Raw genomic sequence first — 22,835 nt, forward strand, 5'->3', positions numbered from 1 at the left:
TGGTAAAAGAATGTGAACGCAGGCAATTTCCCGATATCAGGATCCAATTTTCGTTACAATATTCTCATGTAATTTTCCATTCTATTCGCCTTTCGTCATTGGCTCAGACGAGGCCTCGTCACCGTTATCACTTGGATTGGCCATTTAGCACGGCGGATGATAAGAATGAATATAAATGAGCCGTTAGGAAATACGTGTCCCGTCTTACCAACTTTAATTAATCATCCTAGTCCACATTTATAGAGAAATTACAGCTATCTGACACAATTTTTTTTGCACCATCAAAATGTGGCAACGGCAGTGAACGTAATCAGCCCGATTTTATCGAGCTGTTATTGGCTAACAGATGTCGATAGAAAGCCTACACCAACGTGTAACTTTTTTTTGACATTACTACTCCCTAAGACGAAACAGTATTGTTAATATTATTTACAAAATAATTCTTGTAGCTACCCAGGAAGGGAAAATAATGGTCTAAGCGAGATGTGACTTCAACTCCTAAATATACAAACAAAACTCAACCGCAAAGTAGTCGCTGGGACCTAATGTCGTCCTTACCTACTAACATCGGCGTACACTGGTTCGTATCTGGGAGCCACGCACATGTACGCACCGCCACCGCCTCATGGGCATAATGATCTAACAGTCACTAAAAGAAGGTGGTGCATGTTTTCGATCACTCCAAATTTGTGCGGAGAAACACAAACGTGGTGAACAGGAGTGATCGCTGTTGACACAAAGACATCAGATTTAGTCGCGTATGGTCTCTACGTGTCGTCAACGTGTGCTTTAATGTTTGGCACAGGGGGAATTTTACAGTATGTACAAGTGGGCAACACAATAAATACATGTAGGTCATAGCTCTGTTGTCGTCTCAACTCCCGCGATGTATTTGGACTTGTCCCCGGCGGTCGCCGCGGGCGGATGCGTCTTCAGCATGGTTAGGCCACTCAGCGTCTTCGCTGCTGGTGGCGCTGCGCCCGGACTCGGTTCCTCTTCATCCGAGCTGCAAGCATTGAAAAATATAGTCACGCGAACGTTTAGAAGAGAGAAGTGCCGTTTTCATGGCGGGAAATATTGGTGCCATGAACAAATGGTCGAGCGCATGTAGCTCTACGCACGTACGATTTGGCGATCAAGTTTATTGCGATAACGGGTGGCACCGATAACCGACAACGTCAGGGCTGAAGGGAGGGAAAAAGCGGGCTATTCGGCCTGAGGAAGATGAATGCTTAAGATGGAAGAGGTCAGCTTGGCCTTAAGGTGTGGTTTACGAGGGTGTAGTAGCTGCTGACTTGGATGAATGAGTACACTCCGTGTGCGAGAAGTAGGATTGATTCCTGCATTTATTGTTGTACGGCCGGTCTAAGATTGAGTGTTTTTTTTTTTTCTGTGCCACTGCAGTTTCTTCAGAGGTGGTACCGTTCCCAGAACAAGCAAGAGTGAAGGTACCTTCACGAATGGAATAATTTCATTCAACTGAGGCAGTTAGCGTCATGTTAGAACAGCGAAATCCCATCGCTGCATCGGCAGGTCGTAACCGCCGCCCACTTTACTTTTTCTACGTCGAAAACCCCAAGTACAAATTTAGGCATGATTTGCATTAATAGTTTGTAATGGTGAAGCACGACGGTCACAGTTAACTTCCCCGAACTCATTTTTACATCGTTTAATACATTTTACGTTCGTTGCAAAATGACCGTGGATGATGTTATACGGCACTGCGACAGTGACTATTCTGTCGCTTGGTTTCTTAGTTCAAAAATACGACTGTTAAAGTATACAACATTACGTATTGTGCCTAGTATTTGTGCTCCATATCACTGTTGTGCGAAAATATTGTGAAGCTAGTTGGTCTATCCGAAACAACCACTTCGGCTAATACTTTATCTGAACAAAGCATCTTTGATTTCGCATGGTGCTTTCAAAGGGCAACTATCAAGCTATGCTGTAGATCGCACCGACTAACTGTATTCTGTGAGACTATATGTATGTGGAATTCCCCCAGACGCAAAGTTATGTACGTGACCCTAAAGACTATGGCTGCTTAAATTCAATCTCAGCCAGCCCTGCGTTGATAATAGCATGGAATACTTGCTGGCGCTCACTTGTAGGCGACGTATAACGGGTTGCGAGTGGCGGCTGGTGCGTCGTCGAAAGTCGCTGACGCGCAGCTTCCCACCCGGGCGGTGGACGCATTCCCAATAGAGCTGGGTGACTCCCGCTCGTAGAAGTGCGGCCACCACCCAAGTAGGCCACCTCGGCGCCACCACCTTTCAGCCCGAGCGGAGACTCGTGGCAGCTGCCGTCCTCGTCCACCGGCACGCTCATCTGCAGCACCTGCACGCACGGAAACAGTCGGCGTGTGAATCCTGGGTTTCCACCCACCAGCTCATCTAACAGAGAGGCCTTACACGAGTATATACCACGGTGGCTGCGTATGGGTCACATCGATGATATGCCAGAAGAAGGGGCCCTGAAACTGACTCCAGTTTTCATCATCATCATCATCGATCAGCCTATATTTATGCCCACTGCAGGACGAAGGCCTCTCCCTGCGATCTCCCATTACCCCTGTCTTGCGCTAGCTGATTCCAATTTGCGCCTGCAAATCTCCTCACTTCATCACCCCACCTAGTTTTCTGCCGTCCTCGACTGCGCTTCCCTTCTCTTGGCACCCATTCTGTAACTCTAATGGTTTTAGCTTGCCCTTAAATGTCTTACCGTTTGAAGATTGCCTCTGGTTACCTGAGCCGTGAATGGTCGTACCATAGGGTGCCCTACCGTATCGGAGTTAGTAGCGACATGTAGTGACGCTTTGTCAAAATACAAAGGGTTTGAAACATTTTCATGTTGCCAGTGTGTTCTCGTCGAAGGAAAATCATAAAAAGACAGCACGTTAACGATTAAGTCGCTGCCAATGCAGTAGCTAATTAAGTAGAATCTGATATGTCACTATTGTGTTAGCTTTCTGACCTCTCTGGTTAAACTGTGCCTCATAAGACGTCGCTACTAGCGTTGTTGCTTTCGTGCACCTCTCCGGTAACCTGGCATTCGGCAAACAATATTACATTTACAAAAAAGCTGAAACTCCATATTTTCTGTGTTTAAGGTGTTCTAAGCGTGCCATCACTTGCTCTTTTTTGGCACAAGGTGCTTTTTTTTTTTTAGTTTCTGAAAGCGAAACGCGCCATCGGCCGGCTTCCATGTACAGGACAATATGCTTCAGGAGAACTGCTTCTTGGCCTAGAGGGTGTTTGCTGAAAGACAGAATTGCCCTAAATAAGACACGCGCAAAAAGGCGTCGTCGTCGATGTGTCTACCTTCTTGTGCGTGTCTTATTTGCGGCAATTATGTCTTTTCGGAGAATATGATAACGCACGTTCGGAACCTTAACAATGCGAAAATGACAAAGGAAGCCGCAGCGTAGAAACAAGTAACTGGCAGTGAATCACTGCCATTCCAGACGCTGCACCGGGCGTTCCCATGTACACACAGCGCTTGTTAATTTTGCGCTGAGCAGAAGAGACCAGAGGAACGGAGTCTTTGCAAAGGGTGAGAAGGCTAATGAACCTCGCCCTTCTATCGTTTTAGGAGAGCAGAAGCTTTAGCGAAGACTACCTCCGGTACCCCTTGAAGCCACTGGGAGTGGGTCGTGGAGGAGGATTGCAGATCGTGTGCACGAGAGTGACTGCCTCTTCCCCTCAAATAGAGTGGTAGTCGGACCTAGTATAGTGACTATAGCTTTCAGATTCCCTAAGCAACACGTAATCACAGCGGACACAAAGAACATTTGTCAAGCTCGCACAACAAACACATTAGATGATCCATCCTCATGCACAGTTTGACTCCAGTGCTTAATGCATGTTTTCGCTCGCAAATTCAAGCATATAGTGCGAACGCCTCCCGTGCCTTACAGGGTGCCGGCGTCTTTGGCAAGCGCTCAGTCTAAAAAGACGGCGGGAAGTAACGTTCCTCATGGCATCTTAATGTGTAAGGTAGAATATTCCGCCACCCATTTAGCACGGACCAAGAAAGTGATTTTCATGCAATTTGTCACTCTCAGTGCTTTAGAGTAACGGCACATTCGCCTGGTTCCTACCGCGCTCCGACTCGGCTTGCAGCGATGCGGAGCCTCCTTAAGATTGGAACCAGAGAAAAAGCCTGCCTGAGACGTGACCGAGCTCCGCCGGATCTTAGTAGCGCGCTTCCAGATCGAACGTTAGAGCGCCTCCGAACGCTTCGAGCTGGAGCACTGCGCTCGGAATGAAGCAGGTGAATGCTTTCCAAGCATTCGATTTCGAGCAACCGAATGTAAACCTCTAGAGACACGTTTCCAGATTTCCTCTTTTGAAACTCTTATTAGATGGGCTTAGCTGAGTAATTGCTGCTACGCATCGCGCATTTTCTGACACCTATAGAGTCGTGGAGTTATAGGATTCATCCGGGAGAAAAAATCACTTTGCTTTTTTTTTCTTATCCTTCATTTTGACTAAGCTTTTTCTGCAAAATTTCGTATTTTGTCTCAAAAATTCTGCGTGAGAAAGGAAGGGGAGATGGCACGCTGCCTGATTCGAATGTGGAAAAAATACGTGCCTCGTATACCCAGTTATTTATGGACTGCAGCTATACGCGAGACGAAAGCCGAGCCAAATCGCTAAATAAGAGCACGGAAAACGGTTCGGGTACTTGCCTGTGTTTCATATTCCTTCAAACTTGAATCGGCGTACACTGGTTCGTATCTGGGAGCCACGCACATCCGCTTGATCCTTTCCTTGTTGGCGACGTACCTGAAGTCGAGAGACTCGTTATTCAGGCACTGCAGTAGTGCTTACCGTTTGCATAGTGTCATTTAATTTTTTTTTTACATCGCATGGCAATAAATTATGTAAGTTACCTCAATGAAAAGAAATTTTTTGTTATAAGACGAGAGAAACAGAGAAAGAGTTTAATGTTAACTGGAAAGGTTACCCTAGCTGCGAGACGAAAGTTTGTCCATACGTTTTCGTATTACAGGCTACGTTTTCTGAGTGGACATCGGCTGCGCTAGACGCTGTGCGGAAAGCTAGTTGGGACAGCACGTTACTTCATTCTTTTTTTTTTTTCACTTTTTTTTGTTAAGTCCTTAAACACTACAGAAAAAAAAAACAGGTAATCATAACATCCGATCCCAGCCGGCAAGCACAATAAGAGATGAAAGTTAGCCAGCTGTAAACGCCACCAGCAACGTAGCATCTAAACACACGAGCGAATCTCCGCTTGAACATTTCATGTCACCGAAGACACGAAATGCTGAATTACCACAGCTTCAGTATGCAGCCAGGAATTGAAGGGTGCACCACGAACGCATTTGAGTGAATCATGCAGTGCGGCTGTCTAGGCCACGGGAAAGTTTTGTATTATTATTATTATTATTATTATTATTATTATTATTATTATTATTATTATTATTATTATTATTATTATTATTATTATTATTATTATTATTATTATTATTATTATTACGGTAACTAATCGATTGATTGATTGATTTGTACTTGTCATGGGTTCGTTGCCTAAGAACCCTCTCGGAAGACTTCTCAAAGTCGTATGAGGCATGGCGATCAGGGCGGGCTCTCCGTTTGATAGTGCAGTTTACTATAAAATGATGCTTGACAATACCACGCACTAAACGAAAGAGGCGGTATAGGGGGCTTTCCTCGAGAAGGAACCTTGAATCGCTGGTTTTCATGATTGAATCACTGCCGTGGCCTGTCTACGCTTTTGTGCGTTGCAGGATACGCCGAGCGCTACTGTGCGTCGTTTTGTGCATCCGACCAACCGTGAGGTGGCCCACCTCGACCACATGCAGCAGTGGTAGACGATGCCGACAAAGCCCAGCACGGCGATGATGCAGGCCAGCACGATGAGTGCGGCGCCCAGGTCACTCGAGTCTCCGCCGGCGATCTTGACGGGCCGCACCAGGTTGGGCGGCGCCGTGGGCGGCGCGTACGGCGTCCGCAGCTGCTGCGCCGTTATGCCCAGGCTGCGCGACAGGTGGTCCAGAAACGAAGACTGCGCGCTGCCGCTGCTCACCAACCTGCGTGAGTGGAGACAGCAGGATGCTAAACCCACCCTCGGCGGCGGCTCTCTTTGCTAGCACTGATACTATTGCGTGATTGTAACCTAAGGCTTCCGATTCCATGTGGCATTACGAGGAAGTTTTAGCTCGGGCCCCGCCTAATCAGATTCATGCGAGACGCCTAAATGCGATAAAGCGAATCCTTGGGCAGTTTGGTAAGGCATCGTAGCAAGCAGGCGTACAAGGACCATCCTTTTGTCTTTCAGCCCTTGTGTGTCCTTGTGTGCTGGCTGGCTGAAGTAAATGTGTTTAACAAGCGGCCACTGACACGATATGAGTTAAATTTGCATCGTTTAAAAGAAAAAGTTTCTTGACTGAGCTGAGCGTTACAACCACAAGACCGTGTTGATCTCTTGCTGATCTCTCTTACTCTTGCTGAATTCGTCGCTTCGGGCCGTTAGAAGGCGATGACTAGCCGGCTAGTCTAAAGTCCCTATATAAGAAAAGTACCGCCATCCTTTGATAAACGCCGCTTCTCTCTCTCCCGTATCTCCGATTGGACGATGATAGCGCGCGCTTTTCACTCTTTTATATTTTCTTTTTTTCCGCCTCAGAGCCATGTTGAAAGTCCTCTGCGCAGCCGCAGTCGCCGGCGGCGGCGGCGGCGCGCGCCCGGCCTGAAAGCTTCAACGTGGACTTTCTAGGTGCGCCACCGTCGACTTGGCTTTCGCAAGCAAAAAGTAAAGAAAAAAGCAAGCGCTTTAGGAGAGGAGGCGGCGGAGGAAAGAGTAGATGGCGGTACTTTTCCTATATAGGAACTTTAGGCTAGTGGAGGAAAGAGTAGATGGCGGTACTTTTCCTATATAGGAACTTCAGGCTAGTCGACGCTCGCGCGGTACTGTTAAAGAATCGGTCGACTGTACATCCAAAGGTTGGTACACGAGGGTTTTTGCATTCTGCTCCCATCGAAATGCGGTCGCCACGGCCGGGAATTAAGCTAACGACCTCGTGCTAAGAAACAACGCTTTATTCACTATATCACTGCGATGTTCAAAAGATAAAACCAAATTCTAACGAGCATAATTTTATTTATCCCATCTAACTTTTCACATAACTGAAGACATTTGACAAACAACGCCGGAATTAAAGCGAGTTGTTTACAGTTGTACAACTCTGCAACGAGAGCAGGTGTTCTTGCAAGAAAAGAGTTCCATGCTGAACCTAGCAACATTTTTTTTTCGAATATGTTCGAACTGTGTTGGCTTGTCTGGCACCATCATAACCTACGCTCGGTCTGCAGAAAGTTATACTTACATTTGAACTCGGGGATCGTTTGTTGTCAAAATTCTTAAGCTCTCCGGTTCCACCAGGTACATCCAGATATCGCTCCTGCATTAACAGCCGTGCGTTAGGTCAATGTACAAGACACCTCGCGCGCATGCACGAATACGCTCACTTACCCAGAGAAATCTGTTACTATCGTGTTGTTTCGAAGGACCTTAAGAGCGACCACCTTCTCGACGCTTGCAATGAGGCGAGTCTGCTGCTGGATTATGCTGGATGGCAAAAAAAAAATAGAATCATAAGCGATTTTGTACCAGAGCAAAGATAAGCCAGTTTTTGACTGGTTGCAAGGAGTAGTCTCACCTCATTATGTGGTCCTTGAGTTGTAGCACCTTGTCGGGTAAGACATCGCCAATCGCTAAGACAAGACGGTTCTCGTAGCGGATGAGGTTCACCTAATATCACGGAGCACGAATCAGTCAAGCAAATATTTCTCATCGTTTCAGTAATTACTGAAATTACTGAGATCGTCTATAACAGGTCCATTTATTGCAATTATGCATGCTTCTCATCTAAAATAATTTACGTTTAATCGTTACAGAGTGAGTTCTCAAATAATGGTTGTGATAATGAAGTTAAATACCGATGTTCCTTTTTCTAATTTCAGTTTACAGGAAGGAATAAAGTGTTACAGATGCAAAGAGTGACAATTGGTACAAGGCTGTCTCTAAATTCAGGGCCCTCAGAAAAGCAAGTGTCAGTGCACAGCAAAGTAGACTCATAAGTGCACTTTTTCTTTTTTCTCATTCTATTTGATGCTACTTCTGTAATAGCAATGAATGTGCTATAATAACCGATCAGTTTGGTCCAAGTGAAGTGTACATAAAATCACAACTCCGAGGCTCTCACATAGACGTAGGTGGATTCTGTGAGTGCTCTGGCAGTCAGATCGGGGCTATCCCTGGCAGTGACCTTGAGCTTGAGGGGTAGCTCCACGTTTTGCAGATCATCGAATGTCTTCACGTTGCTCAGGTAGCCTGTTTGAGGGTCGATGCTGAATTTTCCATCGGGGTCACTGTCTGGAGACAGGTCGTACACGATCTTGCCATTTGAACCAGAGTCAAGGTCTTCAGCCTGTGATACGAACAAAGATAAAGAAACCATAAAGAAGCACTTCGCCCAGCCGCATGTCCTTAAGCCGCCGCATACGGCTGTGTAACGTAAACAAACAATTTCCCGTGAACCTTCATTCGGGAGAATGTGGCCATGAGCGTGCATTCACCCGCGGTACTAATGTGACAGAGGTATCTGCGGTGTCTGGTCTCAAGAACCAATAAGTCAAGTTGCATCTTGTTGGGTGGTTGACGCCATAGCAGGTAGCATCGCCCACGCGACCAAGCGGAGGAAATATACACCTGGGAATGGCAGCATGCACTGTGGCTGCAGCGCAGATCGGAGTCACTCCCACAACTATTTCTTGATCATCACAGGTAACGGCCAACCTTATTCCCTACTTCAACTGCGTTGCAGCCAATCTTCCGCCCCTTTAACGTTACTAAAGCGTGGTGATGGCACTGACCATGACTTGTATGAAGCGCGTGCCGGCGGGGGCATCCGACGAGAGCGCCGCCAGGTATCGGTTCTGCGTCAGCTGGCTATACATGGGCGGCACCACGAAGCGCGGCCGGTTGTCGTTCTGGTCGATGAGGTGCACCGCCACTTGGGTCGTCAGCCGCGATGAACCTACAGTACGCGCCACGCAGTCAGGCAACGAACAGGAACAAGCAATACAGGGTAACTGCAGCGCTTCTCAATTGTGCGCACAACAGTACATCTTGGTTTAGCGTACAAGACACGAATACGATATTGGCTTTAGTTCTTCAGCTAAGTCGCATATCTATTCTGTAGAATGCATTGAAAACCCACGCGTGGGCTTAGCTTTCGCCATTGGCATATATACACACCACTTGGGACAATGCAGATGATGTTACATTCCGAGTGATTAATGTTTACCGGCTGTGTAGAGATAAACTGAATATAAACACGTTGTTCTTTTTTATCTTACAACTAAGCAAAACATAGGAAAGTTTCCACTCACCAAACACTCCCCCGATGGTGTTTAGATGGACAGTCAAGAGGTATTTATTTTGCTCTTCGTAGTCAAGATTTTGGTTTTGAACACGCACTTCGCAGTCGCGCTGTTCGTTGTCAAGTATGTAGAAATGTCCTGGAAATACAAAGTAAAATGTTAGCATGGTCACTGACATGCATGTGTAGATATAAAGAGAGACTACATACTCGTAGCTTCGTGCCGGTTAGAAATAGCAAGGGCACTGCCTCATCAAGGAATGCAACAATAAATGTAGTGCACACTGCACCACGTTAAGCTTTCATATATTGTATCACGTTTCACAAACACGTTTAATACAATTCCAAAATACAGGAATGTAATCCAGGGTACAGTGGAAACATATCTTACGCTTTCCCTAATGATGCAACTTTCTTGCAGCTTAGTAGATGTTATTTAGAATGTAGAAATTATTAGGCAATAAGAGGACGAAGAGATCTGTATTCATTGAGGCCTCACCTTTCTCGTTTCCTGTGACGATCTGGCATTGAACAGGAAAATTTCCTCGCGGCTTGTTGATTATAGGCAAAGATTTGACCAGAGTGTTCGCCAAGGCATTCTCTGGTACTTCAACTCTGAGAGAAGAAAACCACATCGGCTGATTAGTTCATTTTCGGTTGCTCTATCACGCACCGGTGCAACATGCGCTGCCTCTCATTAAGCAATGCTTTCGCCTAGTCACTACTGGACGCCCACGGGCCTTACAGCTTTGGTTTACATACATGAGTTGTAATAACTTGAAATAGGCATCTGTCTCTACTAGAGCACTGCACGGGCTCGGGCTTACCCGAAAGCCCGAGCCCGGCCCGGCCCGTGGGCCGGGCCGGGCCGGGTAGAGCAGTTTTTTCACGGGCTCGGGCCGGGCTCGGGCACGGCGTGTGCTTTTTGACCCGGGCCCGGGCCGGGCTCGGGTTTTTTGACGCGGGCCCGGGCCGGGCTCGGGCTTTCTGCGAGTTATTCTCGGGCTTCTCAACTCTGAAAAACATGTATTTTTCAGTCTCGGGCCGGGTTCGGGCCGGTTTCGAGCCGGGCTCGGGCCGGGCTCGGGCTTAAAGTAAAGGGGTGGCGGGCCGGGCCGGGCGGGTAACGTAGATTATTTCCGGGCCCGGGCCGGGCCCGGGTCTCGCCATAAAAGTTTTGATCGGGCTCGGGCGGGCCACCCAATGTAAAAACGGGCCCGGGCCGGGCCCGGGCCGCAAAAATCGGCCCGTGCAGTGCTCTAGTCTCTACACAAAACATTTGTCCAGGCAACCATCAGATTGTGAGGTGAGCGTCGTGAAACTCCCTGTCATGAGACAGTACAAGCGAACGTCCTCAGCGTGCCGCACAGATTTCTCAAAAGTGTGATTTGTTCCCTTCGTTAATTTTTTAGTGCGAACAGTCTGGCTGACTAGGTGGAACATGGATGATTTATTAATGGCTTTTAATGGCGCAATGGCCAGTTCTGGCCAAAGCGCGCCAAACAGGCGGAAACATCAAAAAGTGAAGCTCACAGCTTCTGTGCAGTATATTAAGCGCAATAATAAGAGGTCATAGACGATATCACATAGATACCACATACAATAGTTGATCATGAAGGAAAGGCCACATTTTAATTTTTTGTAAGGACACACGTAAAAACGTTGTTGTTTGCCACATGTTCAGATAATGCATATTAACCGTTTTAGGTGAATAATTATTAGTAAGGGACGGGAATAACACTTGTCTTCCAACAAACGGTCTTGGGTGTGGACGTATTGACCTTGGTGGCAGCACGCTACATTTATCCCGATACTACCGCGCAGCCGCTGCCGAAAGCCATACTCGTCGATAGCCTGTCCTCAGAGTTTCTAGACGCGCGAATGGCGACGCGACAAGCTGAGTAGTTCTCAGATGTTTTCCAAAATTCGTGGGAGTTGCGCCGCCGACATTTCTCAGCGCAAGATAGAAGGAACAATGCATTATTTTCATTCATCTGTCAACTTTTCCCCTTCCCTCCCCCTCTTCCTATCTTCCATTTCTATGTTTCTGTCTCCTCCTTTCTGAAGAGTAGGCAGGCGTTGTGCCCTTTCCGGTGGCAGTTGCCAGCCTGCTTCTCGCTTTCCCTTTCCTGTCTAGTGTGTATATGTTTTCGAAACAAATAATAATAATAATAATTATAATAATAATAATAAATAACATTTGTCGTAAATCAAGCTGTGCAAATCCTGCAAACACTACACCGCTGTCGTATAGGCTCGAAAGGCTGTGCACTCACGTGTAGAACCCGTCGGCGAAACCAAGGCCAGAATCGGGTGGCACTGTGGCAATGTGCTCCACGTAGACTGTGACGACCGCGGTAGCTGCTAGCGAGGGATCTCCGAGGTCGTTAGCTTGAACTTCGATCTGAAACAGAACGGGGTTTTAGAAGAAAACAGAGCCCGTGAAACGGAACTGTCGCCGTCTGGAGAATGTAGGAGCTTTCGGTGCAGCGGGCTTACCCTGTACTCAGAGTCGGGCTCCTTCCTGAGGTCGTCCTTGACTGTTATTACGCCGCTGGTGCTGTCTATGAGGAAGTAGAATGGCGCCCGACCTTGGCCGCTGATTTCATAACGCACTACGTTTCCAGGTGCCTGTTCGAGAAGGGGGCCGTGTGATTATGCTGGAGTTCTAAAGATTTGGTCATAAACTCAAAGCTGGGCTCCTGTTTTAGGCGCAAGGAATTTCTATAAGGTTTCCAAGAAAAGTAAAGGGTGTGTGCTCGAGGTTTCAGTTTTTCAAGTACCGCATATCTCATCTTTATGAAGATTTTGCAGATATTTTCCACAATACAATCTAAAGAGTGGCGCTACCCGTACAGCTAACCGTTAGCTAATCGAATTTTGGCGTTACGTCCGCAGGCCTGGTATCATTATAAATGTGCAAGAAACGAGATGCTGTTGGTGCGCAGGTTTGCTAAAAAAAGAGAAACTGCACGAGTTCATTTATACTGTTGACGCAAACATACGCGCCCAGTAGCCGGGTACGTTAGACGTGCCACTCATCATTCTCAGCCTGCTCATGAATATTAGCTATAATATCACCATAACTAGCCACAGTAGCCGCTCCTATACTTTAGTTTTGTTGGAGGTACCAAGTACAGTACAATAAACACGCAAGAACTCTCAAATTATGCCGCATAACTCTAAGCATCATTTGAAGTCTCAGTCATATACTAGGCTCAGTTGAATCGATCTGTAAGTGCAATTGGCGCGGATGCAGCGACACACTGGATACTGCAACACAGCTCTCCCTAAATGCAGCGGGAGACTTGCTGTTGTCGTGAAACAGGCTTCCTTTGTAAAAAAATGAAAAAAAAAAACTATGACCACCCACTGCATAAGTTTCAAATCAACAATAAAAATGCTTGCGTTTATATTAATCTGCAATGTAAGCCGACGTCACCTGATTACACGGTTATGGCGGCCGGTCTGAATTCTGCACGAACTACGCATACTCGAATATCAAGCCCGCAATAATTTTAGTAACATTTGCATACGCTCTCACCCACTGTATGCTTCGAATCCTTCTACGCAGCACTCTGTCTTCTCGACGGAGGAAAAAAGATGTATGCAAATTATGACGAAGTTGAGGTCGTTACCAAGGACTTTCTTTTTTCTTTTTAAGAAGTTTTCGAGCACTTTACTGATAGAAGGGACCATCGTGAGCAAATTGTGGCTTATATTTTAATTTACGAAAGAAGACAGTTTTTCAGAAGCTTCTGTATATCAAGAACCAAATGCATGATAGCACAATGCTTGCACGCAGGGCTGTTGCAATGTGCGTGAGAAGCTTGCAGCACTGCCAGACTATATGGCCAGCAGATTATTCGACCCCTTCCATTATGGCCTGCAAGATAGCCGTGCGGTGCGCAATGCAGGCGAAGTAAAATTATGTGCTCCTAACGAAGCCATTAAAGATGCGACAATGTGTGCGAGGTCAGCTAATCTTTCGCCCGACGGGGGTAAACCGGCCATAAGATGGGCCTAGAAAAACTGCGACGGTGGCACTACATCTATAGACATGTACGAGCAATAAAACATATAGTGATGCAAGAAGTGTGAATTTATGTTGCTTTTAATCTTGTTTACACGATCTGTCGGGCGTCGGCTACATTTATAGTGGGTATGGGGTTCCCTAGGCTTCTTCATGCAACGAAGCTATAAAAATGCGCGATCGAGAATGCCGCTAAGTGCGTACAGGAAAAACATTTCACGCTTTCACCGCCATTCGATCGGCTCTTCATATTTAATGCCAAAATGCTTTACACGAGTTCTAGGCAGACCTGAATAGATCACCAAACATTCTAGTCGCCACCATGTACTCAAGTAATGAATAGTAAAGCAAAGTTTATTTACAACACCTTTTCAACTCTCTGCCGAAGGCTACAAGCCGGCAAGACAAGTAGCTGTTGATGCAGCTGATTCGGGCAATAACAATATAGAAAAGCTTCGGCGCGCCATTTGTGGCACCGGTCGCGCACACTTTGGTGGTACGCTAAATGAAACCAATTTTGTCAACATTCTAAGTAGAGGCTTAGAAGCGTTCCTGCATGGCACTGGCTTGTTGAAAACTTCGGTGAAGCACACCTTCGTCCAGACAAACGGCACTCAAATGGAGCACTTCCGTCCGCACAGTTTGCAGTGGGCAAGCAGATCCATAAGGCACGCAGACACACCCATCAAAAGCAGGCAGACGGCCATATAGGCAAACTCACCGATCCGTCCCCGTCCGTCGCCACCACCGTCGTCACGATGGTTCCCAGCGGCACAGTGTCCTGAAGCCTAATCGGCAATGGTACGCTCGTGAAGCGCGGGGCAACGTCGTTCCGGTCCTGTGTACGTGTAACAACGAGATACGGGCATCTTAGAGAGCTTGTAAACACAAATTTTTCTACATCAGATGTTCCTGACCTGCAATAAGTTCTCGTGTGTGAACAAGTCTGGCTTATCGGCGCGTGTACGAGCTTAATTTATTGCAGAGACTAACATAAACTGGAAGTTATACACTACACTTGCAGATTCGCTTTTGGAGAGAGAGGGAGAAAAGAAAGGAGAGAGGCGGGGGAAGCTGAGAGTCAAGAAGAAAATACTGAGAGAGCACAGGTACGGCGATCGCAGCAAGTCTCGATCACCGCACTCGAACACAGCACAGGATCACCTGCAGCACAATGAACAACACAACGGCCATTGGAGACGCCCAACAAGACTATTATAGAATTCTATGCCTTGCATTTCTCACCGCCGTGAAGTGCGAAAGTGTCGAACGTTTAATTATCAGCGGCTACTGAAATTGGCGTTCAGACAATAAAAGAAACGTTTTTCAGGTTCCCGTGGTGATCTTATTGAAAGTGTCGACGACAGGGCAAATGGCAAGCCGTGTCACATGCATGCCACTTTTGGGGGGACTTCATCAGCATTCTAATTCTATCGGCAAGCGATTTTACGATAAGCGTTTGAAAACAGCATGAGTTGCCGCACAGACGCGTACATAGTTGCACGAGCAGGCACAGCGGGGAAAAATAAAGAAAGAAAGTGTTTCTGCTGAGAGTCCAGCGGTTTCAATGCCGAGACGCCGCGGAGTAAAATTAAAATTGTTTAAGTGTTGCTTGGGCGGACGGCCTGCCCGATTTGTGTGAGTTGAACGTTGTCTGACGGCCGGCTTTCTCACCTCAACGGCGACGCGCACGGTGCACGTGGCCATGGCATCATTGGCGTCGTTCTCCAGCGTACCGATGATCAGCGTGTGGCTCGTCTTTTTCTCGTAGTCGAGGCCGGCGATCGTCCTCACGACGCCGGTCACCGGATCTACGGCAAATAACGACTGGTCGCCTTCCCGGATGGTGTACGTGATGCTGGGTGTGCCGTCCGGATCGGTGGCCTGCGCGCAAACATCCATCGTCGTACGTCCATCTACACGAAATCTATGTACGTAGCGGTCTTTCTTCGCGAGGGTTGCTACATCTGGTGCTTCAATGGCTTCGAATCCGAATACGAATGGATCAGGCCTGTTACCGCGTGTTAATGTTACTGATCCAGCTCCTTTGGGAAACACACAAGAGCGCTGCGAAAATCCTGATGAAAGCGGCAAGCAGCACAGCGCCCGTCACAGTTATGGAAATTAGATAAAGTGACGGTTGTTTACTAATTGCGCAACATTCTCGTACATTTATATTTCATTTCTACACAATTACATTTAGTACATACAATTATTAGCATTAAGCATTTGAAACAACATAGCCATCACAGAAATAATATTCTGTTAAACCTAGATGGTCGAAATCAACCCGGAGCCCACCACTAAAACATGTCTTATAGCCCTAGTGTTCCTTAGGGACGTTAAACTCCATAAATCAATCAAATCAATGAACCGATAGACATTTTGCGAGGTATTGCCAAGTGTCATAGTATATTACATTGATTATTTGATTGACTGACTGACTGACTGATTGATTGATTGGCATTTACCGAGTAACAGAATAGATCCTATACTATGGGTCGTCGGCGCATGATGAAGCATCGCAACCGGAACTACTCTCATGCAAGAAAACTAAGAAATGACAAGAAAACTAAGTGAGGCATACAGGCCCTACTGGCACCATCTTTAAACAGATCTGCTGCTTCTGCTTCTGCCGCTGTTTGTCTCTTTCTGTTTGCCGCGCTGATTTACAATCAAACGGCTGCTTCTGTTATGAACTGTCGATGGTCTAGCGTATACGCACCTTGACCTGGACGACGTTGATATTGCCCTGGTTCTCGGGCACCGCGGTCTCGTAGAAGGCGCGCTCAAAGTACGGCTTCTCGTCCTGCACGTCCTGGACGCGCACCGTGACGCTGACGGTCGTGATGCGCGCGTCAGGCGCCTTGTCCTTGGCCGTCACGACGAACACATGTTCCCGCTGGCGCTCGTAGTCCAGCGCGCGGCGGGTCGTCACCTCGCCCGTCTGCTCATCGATGCCGAAGTCGCTGCGACGTCGCAAACCTTAGAGTACGTTCCTCTCACAGAAGTTTTCACATTCACGGACTCTTCTTCAAAAAGTAGCGTTTTACTTAATTGTGGAGACGCTCGCCATCAGCGAGGCTTAAAAGGACACTAAATAGGAATATCAAGTTGAACTTCACTAGTAAATTACGCTTCTGGGGCCGAATTCACAAAGCTTTTCGTTCGTAAGCGCTCTTTGCCACTGCCCAGGCACCTTTGCTAATGATATGTCCAGCATCAGGATTGGCTGAAACGTTCGTTCAAGAACAATTCTTAGCGTACGAGCTTCTTGCGAATACGGGCCCTGATATTCATAAAAGGTCACTCTTCCCCGAGAAAAGGCTCGTTGAGCCAGACAAGAAGCAAAAGCGAAGTAAGCGTGAGAATAACACCTTGAAGTTCCCGCCCTAGCTCCCTGTGACGTCATTAATCTTGACAGCATCTATTCGCACCAAGTTAATTAGTGTTAACCAATAACGAAAGAATACATTGCGTTCTAGCGGAACCAAACACACAACCTAGAAAGCCTTCAGAACTTCCTGAGAGCAAAAACGGCTCAAACGCGCCAATATATATGCTTTGAAACCGGTGACGTATATCGGCGCATTGGTTTGAGCGCGAAATTCAAGAAAACAAACTTTCAACTTCTTCTCCGCTAGTAAACACCCATTTCCTGTCAAATAAATGCAAATGAGCTCTTGAAAAAATAAAGCATTGGTCTAGACTGATCATGGGTTGCTGTTTGGGAAAAATATATTCAGATATAAATCAACCTTGGCCTTTTTTTAGTTTTTGGTGTAGTTTGGAAAGTTTATAAAGCGGTCATTATCACCGTGAAATAAGTAAGAAATATGTACAGAACAAAGCCACGCGAGCAATAGATGCAGCGCACGCTGCATGTTGGTGCGGGAAAGCGACGTTTTTTCCCCCGTCTGCATTTTATCTTACGGCACACCCTGTGACTATTATTCGTCAATATGAGTTCGTGGGATGTGCTACTCCGCTGTACAGTATGGTAATAATATAGTAAAGCTAACATAACTGGGACGTTTTATTTTTTACCGTCATCGGAATTAAGTGGCTGGTATGACACGTCTGACCTACATTTATGGATAAAAATAACAGTTTGTGGGTCTTCATGCAATATGTCGGCAAAATCGATTGAAGTGCGCGCTTCCTTTAACAGTGGACCGTACTGTACGTTATGACTTATTCCAAACCGAGTTGTCTTACGGATGACGGCTACAGTTCTTCGTGATCTGAATTTCTCCTCGTCTCTACTGAACTAGCGTAGGGACTAATCCGTGATTTTAGATTTTCAATAGAGGCTATCTTGGTTTGTTGCACTGGGCTTGAAATGGTACAAGTGCTTAGGATATATTAATAATATCACTGGAGATGTTGCCACTGCTCGATTCTTGACTGCTGCAGCGTCCTTTGTATAATATTTGCTGTGGGGCCTAGACTTACTTTGTGTGGCCAGAAATATACCCAGTACTTTAGTTAGCCATTCGTTAATTTTACTAGATGCGCAAAATGAAAGAAACACTCGGTCTTACCATAAGGACTTACCATAATTTCAAAGAAAGGTATGGCATTTGAACGTGTGTGTTTTGAGCATGTGTGAACGCAAAACAACAGGCAAGATATAGTCCAGTAAAATACATCTTAATTAGCTGGATTATAATTTTTCGGTAAGCTCTCGTAGACATAGACTCGTGTGCCTACTTTGAGCATAATTGTTAGCATAAACAATAAATGATGAAGCAGCTTTTAGCTTACCCATTTCCGGCAATCGTGTAATAAACTTCTCCGTTGGCGCCGACGTCTTCATCTCGGGCCTATTGTATAAATTGGGGTGGAGAGAGCTGCACGTCACTTGCATGGTTCGGAAAAAGAATATTAATTTGAGCTGCTGATTCGAAAGAAATATATTTCGCAAGCTGACAGGCAGGCAGACACAGTGATGCTTACCTGGACAGTCCCGACGACGGCACCAGCCTTTCCTTCCTCGACAGTGAAGTTGTAGCTATCTTGCACGAAGACGGGATTCTGGTCGTTTATGTCTGTTACGGCTATCTTCACTGTTGCAAAGTTGAACTGCAAATATCAATCAAAGCTCATAATATTCAAATGAGCCACGTACTTTAACTAATGACTTCTCTACTATATGCTCGCATATGCGGACTAAAGTATTGCTGACTACAGGCCCCTGCCATCGGCATATTGTAATTGTCTTCACTTAAGAGGATTCAACTACAAGACGGGCGCACAACAACGATAAAACATTAACTATCCCCTTTTTCTATTAGTGAAGTCCGCCTCCTGCTGAGACCTATATCCTGTGGTCTCAGCTAGAACACCTGGTCTGATAAGCAGTCTAAGTGTTCCGAATTATTCCTTTTTGATCGAGATATTAGAATGTCAATCGCACCGAATCTGAGGCATAACATAAAATTTGAGACTTTGTTGCAGCGCCTGCAGCTTGGTACAGCTTATACGAGGCACTTTTTGTGCAGGGAAAAAAAAGCGCGTTGCCAGTCCGCAGTTCCTTCGTGGCCACATAAAAGAAGATGTACACCACCTCCTTCTCGAGTGTCCAAAACACGAAACTGCATGGCGGACTGTGAGGGCAGATTTAATGTATTATGTCGCCGACTATTCACCCTGAAAGAAATACTTGTTGCTTAAATTTTTTTCCTAGAAAATACGAACGTCGTAGGTTTATAATAAGCCGTCTTGTGATAAAGTTAAAGTTAGTTATATGATACTTTGTAGTTATATGGCATGCTGTGTAACTACTATCAACACGCCTGCAAAACCGTTAACTGTGTGTTTTTACGGACAACTTCAAGTACTTCTGTTTACTTATAGAACTGTGCCTGTTAAATCTATGGTTGTACATGTTTGTACATGTTTGTGCGTGTTCCTGTACAATCTATATGTTCAGTGGCTTCCTGGGCTCACCTGCGGAGCTTTTATGTTTTCGTGCTCTTTGACTGTATTCAGTGTTTTTCGATGAGTTTCGTGATTTCATTTTGTTTGCCATGCAACAAGGAGTTGCCGGTGCCACCTTTAGGTGGCTCCCATTAAACAATCGCTGAACCGATTTGAAGGGAGTTTGTTGCATTTGGGAGAGAAAGGAAGATTCCAGAGATTTTCAATTATGGCCTCAAGTTTTTTTTTTAACGTGCCATAAATCATTAAATTTTGAATGAACTGATGCTCAACCTTCAAAACTCTATAACTCAACATCAAATTTATAGATATCGAAATTTTAAAACTGCACTTGTTAGAGCATCTGAGGAGGACGAATACGATGCATTAGTACATCGCTTCAGTCAAATTGCTATGCCGTTTGTGGTGGCTTTTGCAAAAGTCATATTCACAAAATTTAGGTAAATTATAGAGTGGTGCGTATCAATTTCGCCCTCTTGGGGTGTCTCAATGTATTCAGTTTCAGGTTTAGTTCACGATATGCAGCACTTTTGTAAAAACAAATAATGGTCTAAACAAGACAAATAGGCTCTAACTATTGAATGCAACAAATTTCACCAAATTTGGTGAAAGAGACGGCGAATAAAACGTCTTTTCCGTTACCGTTATACGGTATAGCTCCCGTAGTAAGTACCCTGTGGAAATAATCAGACTGCGACAGCAGTTATGACCTCGTAATTTTGTTTTGTTGTGTCCGTCCTTCTACGTTACCTCGTTGTCGTTGTGCCACCTGCTCAGCGCCTTCATCACCATACGGTGACTAAGAAAACATTGCCCACCACAACCATTGGAAATCAAACTCACGCCACTGCGACAATATCCAGCTTGGGAGCCGAAACCGCCAAGGGAAGGTGATCTTTACAGTACGTGCCACATGGGCCCACTCTGCGTACGCTCTACCAAGCCATGAACATGAACTTCAGTATGACCTCGAAATGAATATTTTACAGTAACACGAGTTCGCATAAACAATGTGTCATTATCCATTGGTCTGCGGCTGCTAAAGCGGCATCCACCTCACCCCCTCACCCCTTCCCGTGCTGTGCACGGAGTGGCTCCGCTCCCCTTGGCAGAAACCCTCCATCTCAGGCTTGGTGCTGAAGCATATGAAGAAAGAACATGTACTGCAGAATTCAAAGGGGGAAATGATCGACAGTTTTATAGCAGATGTGGATCGTCGTAGCTAAGCTACACCTGGCTGGGCGGAGCAGGCGCAGGGCGGGCACATGTGGCACGTATATACTGTAAAGAGCACTTTCAAGCCCCAAGACCACTGCGCTAAGGTGTGGATTAGAGCACTGCACGGGCCGATTTTTTCAGCCCGGGTCCGGCCCGGGCCCGTTTTTACGTTGGGCTGCCCGCCCGAGCCCGACCAAACTTTTTATGGCGATACCCGGGCCCGGTCCAGGCCAGGAAAAAAATCTACGTTACCCGCCCGGCCCGGCCCGCCACCCCTTTACCTTAGGCCCGAGCCCGGCCCAAGCCCGGCTCGAAACCGGCCCGAACCCGTCCCGAGACCGAAAAAGATCATGGAGCGGCATTAAAAAGTAAAATAAAGAAGAGAATGAAAGCAATTGATTCTTAAGGCATACATACATGTCATATGCAATTATGAACACCATTTAGCGGTCTGAACGCAAATACCAGCGCGCGAAGTAGTACGAATGACCCTGCCGAGCAGTATCGCCAGCAGTTTCCAACGGCGCGACCTTGATGTGGCCCAATCCACTTCTATTGCAGCGCCGCCACAGTATTTTTCCACGTCGGGCGCCTCACTGGGAAGCATGCGCCGCCCCAGCCGCTCGTCCCACTCAACCGTATCTAGTACACTATAGCCAAAGCGCAACCACGACCGGTCGTGTGCGCAGCGCATGGATGGAGTAAATGGAGAAAGCTTCGCGTTCCTCCATGGTGCAGCGTAATGCGCTGCTGCTAGGCGGCCGGTTGAGAACATGGGTGCGATCATGGATAGACGAAGTGCCACTTTCAGCCGCGTGACGAATTATCTTATCTTAATAGTCATCGTTTTACTAAATCGCTTTTGAAGAATCAGCAAGTCGCGAACGCGCTTGCACCGCGACGAAAGCCTTAATTACATTGATTTAGGTAAGGAATACAATGGCATCCTTTGGTTTGAGGCGACTTCGATCTTTCTGGACTTTTGCATTCTGTTGAAACAGCTCAAAATACGACGGAAGAACAAAAGGGAAGTACACACGAGTAGCACTGCTAGCTTGCAGCTGCGCCGGGGCAACAGGTTTTTCAGAGTCGAGACGCGCGAGGATAATTCGCTGCACATTACATGCACCACCAGAAAGTCCGAGCCCGGCCCGGGCCCGGGTGAAAAAGCACATGCCGTGCCCGAGCCCGGCCCGAGCCCGTGAAAAAACTGCCCTACGCGGCCCGGCCCACGGGCCGGGCCGCGCTCGGGCTTTCGGGTAAGCCCGAGCCCGCGCAGTGCTCTAGTGTGGATACCGCTCGTGCCAGTTTATGTGGTGTATGATAGCCTGCGCGAAGCTGACTAAGAGATTTGTGACGTCATCGTATGTGTTTCGGAGCCAACAGCCGTCAAAACGTTCACGCAGCGTGCGAGGAGCTGGCGCGCTATCCAGCCGTCGTTCGCAGCGTGGCTGTCAGCGCAGCTCCATTCTCAATGTTCCTTTCGCACAGGCTTCGTAGTCTTAGGTATCAGTCAAGGGTCGTCATGTCGTTGTCGTCGTGTCGCTGTAGTCGTGCCATCGTCTTATTGATGCCGTCGCCGTGTATTTGCTGTTGTAGCATGCAGTTGGATGAGTTTTCACAGGATTGCTATAGAGTTTTGCACAGAGTTTAGGACCTTCGGGGTTGGGGGCGGCAGGACAGTACCTAGTCTCTGTAGATAGAGTTCAGAGCAGGCCAAATCACTGAAGTCTCCTGATTTACTTTTTTTTTCGGCGTCACCGAAGTACGCAGTATCCGTAAATTAATCCTACCAAAAGGTGTTGACATGACGGTGCGTATACAATACCTACGCGCAGATATCTTGCACTATCTCGCTTCTCTTCTTTAAAAGCAGCAGCTTTATTTTCCGCACCCTTGTGATCCATTGAACGCCGAGGCATTATGCGTAGCCAAAGTCAAAGTCAACGTTTCTCCCAGCCTCGTCTTTCGAATACATTGCGGAATGCCTATAATACCAACTAAATAAATAAAATTAAACCCTTCCCTCCTATACCGACTACTACGCTGCGCGATATGTGTATCTAGCGAAGCTGCCTTACCAAATTGTTCCTGTCTTCTGCTTTGACCTGCAGGGTGTACGAGGCCACTTCCTCTCGGTTGAGGGTCTTGGCGACCGATATTGTCCCACTGCAAACGGAGACGCCACACGCACATAGCAACCGTCAG

The 22,835-nt window shown here is 46.8% G+C and overlaps 1 protein-coding gene across 2 annotated transcripts in view; it reads right to left on the minus strand.

Moving 5' to 3' along the window:
- Nucleotides 1–730: 730 nt before the first annotated feature.
- Nucleotides 731–22,835, minus strand: part of LOC119437088 (cadherin-99C) — a 44,735-nt gene continuing 22,630 nt past the window's right edge. Inside the window, exons 16-34 of one of the 2 annotated variants that reach the window (XM_037704165.2) lie at nucleotides 22,709–22,796; nucleotides 18,426–18,551; nucleotides 18,234–18,292; nucleotides 16,192–16,435; nucleotides 15,141–15,350; nucleotides 14,188–14,304; nucleotides 11,933–12,064; nucleotides 11,710–11,837; nucleotides 9,933–10,048; nucleotides 9,444–9,572; nucleotides 8,925–9,088; nucleotides 8,255–8,479; nucleotides 7,709–7,800; nucleotides 7,522–7,617; nucleotides 7,376–7,450; nucleotides 5,837–6,079; nucleotides 4,694–4,790; nucleotides 2,109–2,340; nucleotides 731–1,006 (exon numbers count right to left, since the gene is read on the minus strand). In XM_037704165.2, coding sequence (XP_037560093.1) covers nucleotides 951–1,006; nucleotides 2,109–2,340; nucleotides 4,694–4,790; nucleotides 5,837–6,079; nucleotides 7,376–7,450; nucleotides 7,522–7,617; nucleotides 7,709–7,800; nucleotides 8,255–8,479; nucleotides 8,925–9,088; nucleotides 9,444–9,572; nucleotides 9,933–10,048; nucleotides 11,710–11,837; nucleotides 11,933–12,064; nucleotides 14,188–14,304; nucleotides 15,141–15,350; nucleotides 16,192–16,435; nucleotides 18,234–18,292; nucleotides 18,426–18,551; nucleotides 22,709–22,796 — 2,629 coding nt within the window. In that variant the 3' untranslated portion in view covers nucleotides 731–950. Of the gene's footprint in view, nucleotides 1,007–2,108; nucleotides 2,341–4,693; nucleotides 4,791–5,821; nucleotides 6,080–7,375; nucleotides 7,451–7,521; nucleotides 7,618–7,708; nucleotides 7,801–8,254; nucleotides 8,480–8,924; nucleotides 9,089–9,443; nucleotides 9,573–9,932; nucleotides 10,049–11,709; nucleotides 11,838–11,932; nucleotides 12,065–14,187; nucleotides 14,305–15,140; nucleotides 15,351–16,191; nucleotides 16,436–18,233; nucleotides 18,293–18,425; nucleotides 18,552–22,708; nucleotides 22,797–22,835 lie in introns of both variants that reach the window. The other variant, XM_037704163.2, reaches the window with a different exon arrangement.

The sequence above is a fragment of the Dermacentor silvarum genome, chromosome 1 (genome assembly GCF_013339745.2).
Source record: "Dermacentor silvarum isolate Dsil-2018 chromosome 1, BIME_Dsil_1.4, whole genome shotgun sequence".
Classification (NCBI taxonomy): domain Eukaryota; kingdom Metazoa; phylum Arthropoda; class Arachnida; order Ixodida; family Ixodidae; genus Dermacentor; species Dermacentor silvarum.